Source organism: Phaethon lepturus, unplaced genomic scaffold (assembly GCF_000687285.1).
Source record: "Phaethon lepturus isolate BGI_N335 unplaced genomic scaffold, ASM68728v1 scaffold2472, whole genome shotgun sequence".
NCBI classification, from domain to species: domain Eukaryota; kingdom Metazoa; phylum Chordata; class Aves; order Phaethontiformes; family Phaethontidae; genus Phaethon; species Phaethon lepturus.
Window position 1 is genome coordinate 26,584 of NW_010522417.1, and position 7,809 is coordinate 34,392.

Here is a 7,809-nt window from a genome sequence, read left to right on the forward strand (position 1 = left end):
AAAAGCAGTTGTATACAAAGCACGTTTTACGGTTCTAAAAAGTAACACTTTGCTCTGAAGCAGCAATTTGTTCACCATCACTAACAGCCATTTACTCCTGCACAAAGATTTATGGGATTTATGGATCCATACCTGCAGTTAGGGAAATACAGCCCAGTGCCTGCTCTGAGAAATTGAGAGGGATAATCAACTGCTTGCATTCTCAGTAAGGGAAGGAACACGCTTTCCAAGAAAAGTTTAGATACAATTCACCCAAAATCTATGATGTCAAATTCCTGACTTACTTTGTTTTGTTTTAATGTGTCCTGTATATCAGAATATCTGTCAGAAAAATCTTCTCCTCACAATGAAAACATAGGTTATTGAACAAACAGAACAATTCAGATGACCGGTTAAAGAACACATGGAGAACTTCACTTGTGTCAAGTATCAAACCCATCCTAGTTCAGCAGCAACATTTACCATCTGCTGCTGTTCTGACTCACACATCAGTACAGTCCGCCACCACAGCCCACTTCCTGCACAAAGGTAGCCAAAAGACAGCTAAAATTGCTTTCCAGAAAGCGCAGTTTTCAATGTTAGACCACATGCTGAACAAATAGCAAAGTTTACTCTCATCTTTCATTGAGGAGGAAATTGTCCTCCTTTGTTTATGGAAGAACACCACTGACGACAAGACAAACTTAGGTTGCGAAAGAAGTTGTTCACCCTTTAGGGATTACAAACTCACATTTTTTTCAGCACTGCACTCATGTATGCACACGTTTGTGCAGAGAAACATGATTTTCAAGTTACAAGTAGTGCATAAAGAAGAGATCTGGACTATGCTCTTCAATGGCTCACAAAGAAAAGTGTAAGCCTATTTCTTAATCTTCCTCCAAAGTAAACTCTTTATTTTAATAGTTAAATCCTGTTTTTAACTATTCCTTTCCTCAAAAGATACTTAAAACAACTAATGAGATCACAAATGTTGAATGAAAATGGATTTACCATAGAAGAGAGTTTTGTTAGGCCCACTTTCCAGTTTGGGTATGCCTATCTACATGGAAATGCTAAGCAAAAGCTTCCAGTCTTCCAAGTAAAAACTCTCATAGAACAAGTTCAGACTCAACATTGCTGCTCACATCAGACAAAACTTTCATACTTCTGTATTACTTTTTGCTAACATGACAACAGCTGTTCTCCACCTCACATATTTCAATAAAGAACTATGCCCATTCTCCCAATGATTTTTGCTCACCACTGCTGGGCTAGCTGGAATGAGCCATTACATGTAAAATTACAGTACATACTAATGCAGAAAAAAAGCCTCCATTTTTCCACTCTACAGGCCACATGATGACTCTAAACATGAAAGAACAGTCTATTCCAACTGGAAGTATATATCCTGCCATGACTTTTGTTACTGTTCTGCTGTGCCATTGAGCAAAAGTGTAAGCTTTCACCTAGAATGCACTGCCTCATACTGGTTAATTGACTCTAGCCTCTTTAAACTGAAGGGAAGAAAAACTCTAATTTATCACCTTTTTCTCCTGCTGTCTGAAAAATCTGTCAAAATAGAGTCAAAGCACAACACATAAGTAAATGACAGTAAAAGAAAACAAACACAATAAAAGAAAAACACAACATGTTACAAACGAAATCTCTACTGCTTTTAGCTCATGTGACCAGACCATAAGCACCTTAGATGAAAGACAATATGGCACAAGTCTGTATGCTCAAGTTTTAGCCACTGACTCAGCAGAACTAGAAAGAAGGCAAATGAAGAAATTAATAAAACTTTTGGGAACCAAATGTGCTGCCATGACTGCTTCCCACAGCCCTTGCTGAGCAAGTAAAGCACCTACAAGCTATAGCTGGCATGTTTAGTTTGAGACAGCAGAAGCAAGTACAAACACGATACACGCAGATTACTAAGCACAACAGCCAGCAAGCAGATAGGAGGGAAAAGTGAGATACAAACTGAGGCCTTCGATCCAAACAACACCAAATTTAAAGACAGAAGACGTCAGCCTAGTTACGTATGTGTATACTGCAAGAGAATTCAGTTGCATTAGTAATGCAAAAGATGCTTACCTTGAACATTAACTCAGAAATAGTAAGTTACATTGAGAAACAGACACCAGTTAAAGACACTGTGAAGACTTCCCAGCTTTGCTACCAGCAATGGCTGCATGCACTGCTGCATCCCTCTGCAAGTAGAAGTGTTCAACACAGGCTTGGGAGACTGATGGTAGGCAGCAGAGGCTGCAGTATGCATCTCCTTGGACTGCAGAGCACTGACAACATCCCCACCCAAACACATCTCTGCACTGTTGCCTCACCTGGTGAATAACGTAGATGCCGTAGTCCAGCTGCTGCCTCTGTAGGAAGGGGTGGAGGTGCTCCAGGAGGTACAGCAGATGCTTTTCTCGATTGCGGTGTGGGATGAGGATGGCCACATGCTGCAATGCCGAGCACTCCGTAGGGTGATATCGGCCCTCGGCTACCTGAGGGTTCTCCTTTTGCACTTCTTCTAGTGTGAGAGATGCTTTGAAGGTGAGTTTGCTGGCACCTCCTGTAGGAGAAGCACAAGAAGCTTTCCCAAGCTATTTCTTGGTTGTGCCTAGTGGAGTCACCTAATGAGGCACTCTAACTAGCATAAGAAACCCAGGTTCAAGCCCCAATTGTTTCCCTGCCTTTCCAAGTGAAAAGTAGTGCTACAAGGACATTACGTGGGCAGTGGGAGGAGAGGATATCAAATGTTTAGTTGCTTAAACTGATTATAGAGTAATGATGATTAATAAATTAAAAAAATAAAAATCAAGAGAAGTTCCCTCGTACTGCAGCAGCCTTGGCCAGAAATGGCTGCCAGGGCAAAGCAGAGAAGGAAGTGGAAAGAGACATAGGACTGCGGCTATGAAAAGTTATCTCTACTTAAAGCATGAACAAAAGCATCAAATGCTTAGGGCTATAAATTTGTAAGATAAAATGTTGCCAAGGTTCTTTGTAGCCAAATGAAATTTCCTTCACTTCTGTTGCACTGAGCTATCATTCTAGCCCCTCCAGACTCAAAACCCATGAAAGAGAACAATGCAGGCAACTGTGACTGCTGCAGGCAACTGTGATGGCTACAGCCAAAGTGCATTTACTTAAGCAAATACATCGTGGGGGCAGGGGTGGAGATATGCAGCTAGACAGCAGCTTTTTGGACTACATCAGGGATGAGGGAAGAATCCAGCCTGCCAAGCAAATCCCTAATCAGGTTCACAAAAAGGAAGAGGAAGAAGACAATGACATGGTACTGCAAAGCAGAAGCCTGGTGCTGCTAGCAATAACAAGACAAAAAAAGTAGACTAATAAAAATGGCCAAACCAAGGAAACAGTCACCTATTTGAACCTTCACCATAAGTAGTTCTAACCCCAACGCAGCTGTGAAGTCCTTAAATTGCCAAGACAGAGACACAAAAGTACATCTAATAATGAAAAGGCAAAAAATTGAGGGAAGGTAAAAAGACTTGTGGTTGAAATAAAGATAGTTTAATAAAAAAAGGAAAAGCTGCGTGCACGAGCAAGGCAAAAAGAGAAATCCATGCATTACTTCCCATTGGCAGGCAGATGTCCAGCCACACCCTGGAAGCAGGCCTTCAGCACGTATAGCAATTGTTGGGAACACAAACGCTATAACCATGAACATGCCCGCCCCCTCCTCCATTTCCTGAGCTTTTATTTTCCACTGTAAGTGAAGATCAGGATCGAGACGACCTGAGGAACCTGAACATGCACAAGTCTTATGGAACCTGATGAGATGCATCCCAGAGTCCTGAGGGAATCGGCTGATGTAGTTGCCAAGCCACTCTCCATGATATTTGAAAAGTATATTTGAAAAGTCATGGCACTCAGGTGAAGTCCCTTGTGATGGGAAAGAGGGAAACATTGCACCCATTTTTTAAAAACGTAGCAAGGACCACCTTGGGAACTACTGACCTGTCAGCCTCACCTCTGTGCCGGGGAAGATCATGGAGCAAATCCTCCTAGAAGCTATGCTAAAGCACATGGAGGACAGCGAGGCGATTTAAGACAGCCAGCATGGTTTCACCATGGGCAAGTCCTGCCTGATCAACCTGGTGGCCTTCTATGACAGAGTGACCGCATCAGTGGAAGAGCTACCGATGTTGTCTATCTGGACTTCTGTAAGGCCTCTGACATGGTCCCTCACAACATCCTTCTTTCTAAATTGGAGAGAGATGGATTTGATGGGTGGACTGTTTGGTGGATGAGGAATTGGTTGGATGGTTGCATCCAGAGGGTAGTGGTCAATGGCTCAATGTCCAGATGGAGACTGGTGACGAGTGGCATCCCTCAGGGATCCATACTGGGACCTGTACTCTTTAGTATCTTCATCAATGACAGGTACAGTGGAATTGAGTACACCCTCAGCAAATTTGCAGATGACACCAAGCTGAGTGGTGTGGTTGACACGCCTGAGGGACGCGATGCCATCCAGAGGGACCTGGACAAGCTCGAGGAATGGGCTCGTGTGAACCTCATGAGGTTCAACAAGGCCAAGTGCAGGGTCCTGCACCTGGGTTGGCGAAACCCCCAGTATCAATACAGGCTAGGGCATGAAGGGATAGAGAGCAGCCCTGCTGAGAAGGACTTGGGGATACTGGTGGATGAAAAGCTGGACATGAGCCAGCAATGTGTGCTCGCAGCCCAGAAGGCCAACCATAGCCTGGGCTACATCAAAAGCAGCGTGGCCAGCAGGTTGAGGGAGGTGATTCTGCCCCTCTCCTCTGGTGAGGCCCCATCTGAAGTACTGCATCCAGCTCTGGAGCCCTCAGCACAGGAAAGACATGGACCTGTTTGATCATTTTTGTGGCCCTCATGGCTGCGCTCTGAGGGATTCATCCTATGAGGAAAGGCTGAGAGAGTTGGGGTTGTTCAGCCTGGAGAAGAGAAGGCTCTGGAGAGACCTTATGGCAGCCTTCCAGTACTTACAGGGGGCTTGTAAGAAAGATGGGGACAGACTTTTTAGCAGGGCCTGTTGCAACAGGACGAGGGGTAATGGTCTTAAACTAAAAGAAGGCAGATTTAGACTACATCTAAGGAAGAAATTCTTCACAGTAAGGGTGGTGAAACACTGGCACAGGTTGCCCAGAGAGGTGGTAGATGCCCCATCTCTGGAAATATTCAAGGTCCACTTGGACAGAGCTCTGAGCAACCTGATCTAGTTGAAGATGTCCCTGCTCACTGCAGGGGGGTTGGACTAGATGACCTTTAAAGGTCCCCTCCAACCCAGACTGTTCCATGATTCTATGATTTATTGCTGAGCATGATAAATGGTATGATCATATGGTATGGAATACCCCTTCAGTCATTTGTGGTCAGCTGTCCCAGCTGTGTCCACTCCCAACCTCTTGCCCAACCCCAGCCTACCAGATTTTAGGGGGCCAGGGAAGAAACAAACCTTCAACAGCGTGCAAACACTGTTTACCAGCAGCCAAGTCACCAGTGCGTTACCAAAGGTGTTTTAGCCACAAATGCAAAGAACAGCACCATACAGGCTGCTATCACAGCCAGACCCAGCACAGGCACTCTGTGTCACAAGTCGCTTCCTCACCGAGAAGTGCTTACTGCAACTCATTGTGTTATATTTGTTTCACAGGAAAAGTGCCTAGCTATAAAACAGCTAGGAAGAAAACCAAGTCAGCAGTACCAAAGCAGATGTAACTTGTTAGAAAGGAGGAAAGCACCGTCACTTACGCAGGTACGGAGACAGAGCTGGGCAGTGACCCTGAAATGGCTTCACCATGGAAACTTTTGCAATTGATTCGATCTTCTCTTCCTTTTGACTGTCCTCCTTTCTGAAATCCTCCACCATGCTCTTAGCTTTAAAAATTTCCTGTCTGGAGTCCACAAAGTAACTGAACGTGGCCCATAGCACCATCAAACACAAAGTGACAAGCACCAACACTTTGAACTTATAGAAGAGATGAAAGACATACAAGCTGAAGGCCATGGCTCTCCCTGATCCAGAAACTGCTTCCTCTGCTCTGATGACGAGGCAGGCCACTGCGCACCCAGTGGGATGAAACCAAAGTTCCTGAGAAGAACGTCACAGTAAGGAAGGAAAGCTGGAGGTAGGGAGGGCTGCCACACTTTCTCCAGTTTTGGAACTCAGGGAGCCATGGTGCTGTTTTCTCTTCAAATGTCTGAAAATACAACTTAACGTGGACAAAAAAAAAAAAAAAAAAAGATAATTAGTTTCTACAACCCTCCACTGCTGTACCTTCATAGAATTAATGAAAAGAGCTTATGACAAAACATGAAAGAAAGAGCAAGCATGAGCTACTGGTCAGAAACTAAGAGACTGAGCTTTGGTCCTAGGTCAGCCACAAACCAGCTGCATGATTTCAGGCAAATCACTTTACTGCTTTGTTCTCCACTCCCAGTCCAGCCCCATCCCCCGAAAGAGAAAATGTCCACTACACACACACCCAGTTTCACACCCCCAGTTTATGCTCTGCAACAAGTTGCATACAGGAAGTCAGCAATAAGATATATGAACAATCTGAGAACAGTAAACACTGTGGACCTCATGAATAATATTATCCTGCAATTATTACATCAAAGGCCTTATAATTTGCTCATCTAAACTTTACTTGCAAGTTTCTATAGAATAATCTAAATTGTTGCCTTTCATAACCCCTCAGCTACTGTGCAGTGTTCAGCATGTGAAGCACTTTCCCACTTCCCCCAAGGGAGGTAATCTCTCCACAATAAACCAAGGGCATCACTGCACAAAGCGTGTGCATGAGGAGGGAATTTCCTTTACCACCACCCAACCCAAATATGTTCCAGATTAACCTGGGCTGCAAAGGACAACATGAAGTTAAGATATTGAACTTAACATGCAGGGAATGACTATCAACAGGTGTTTGCTAAGAATCAGTTTACTAAATTCATAGCCTCTCACTTTATGAGAAATGGACTGCATTCTTAAAAAAACAATTGCTTACCTCTGATGCAAAGACTAGGGCAAATGGGCTGTCCCCCCAAGAATTTTTTTTTTTCTGTAAATAAAATAAAAAATTAAAAATGAACTATCCATAGAAAAAGACAAAACAAAACATCAGGAATCAATCGGCAGTATTAGTCAGAAGAGCAAGCTTCTGAAATACTTTTTTTTTTTTTTTTTTTTAAATATCAGGAAGAGTATGCAGGTTTAAAATTGCTACGGTACAAGGATGTTAAATTAGGAACATAAACTCTGAACTTACTGCACCAACCTTATTTCTACCTACCTCCCCTCCTATGCACTTAAGCGAAATCTCACACATACCAATTTCCTTTGTCAGCTTTGCAAGACTCCTTTATAAGCAGATGTTACTAAAAGTTCACAGTACTTGTCTCTGAGAAATATTCAGATTGTACTACCGTCAGTGTGAATTGTTTCACATAAGTAAAACCACATCTTCACTGAGTTGTTTGGCAGCAACAGAATGTTGCTCTTGCAAATACACTTGAGCACTTCAACAGAGCAGCATAAACATGTATGCATGATCACAATTAGTCACTTTCAGCTCATCACAACAAACATGCAGAAGGGCATAATTCATGTTTCATAAACTTGCAGCTTGGTATTTGGATGTTTTCAATGGAGAATACAGTATGTATTTCAAAAGGTATAAAGCATGGAGACATTTAGGGTATTTTAAATGGAAAAACATACACGAATCAATTTACCCATCAATTTACCTTATGTTATTACTTCATAGGTTAAAAGGTATTAGTGTGTCGTCCCCCCCCCCCCAAGACACAAGAACA

At 43.2% G+C, this 7,809-nt stretch overlaps 1 protein-coding gene across 1 annotated transcript in view; it reads right to left on the bottom strand.

Annotated features, from left to right (window-relative positions):
* Positions 1-6,001, bottom strand: part of B4GALT4 (UDP-Gal:betaGlcNAc beta 1,4- galactosyltransferase, polypeptide 4) — a 17,617-nt gene extending 11,616 nt beyond the window's left edge. The window contains exons 1-2 of the mRNA XM_010281790.1: positions 5,746-6,001; positions 2,325-2,557 (exon numbers count right to left, since the gene is read on the bottom strand). Coding sequence (XP_010280092.1) covers positions 2,325-2,557; positions 5,746-6,001 — 489 coding nt within the window. The remainder of the gene's footprint in view (positions 1-2,324; positions 2,558-5,745) is intronic.
* Positions 6,002-7,809: the final 1,808 nt, after the last annotated feature.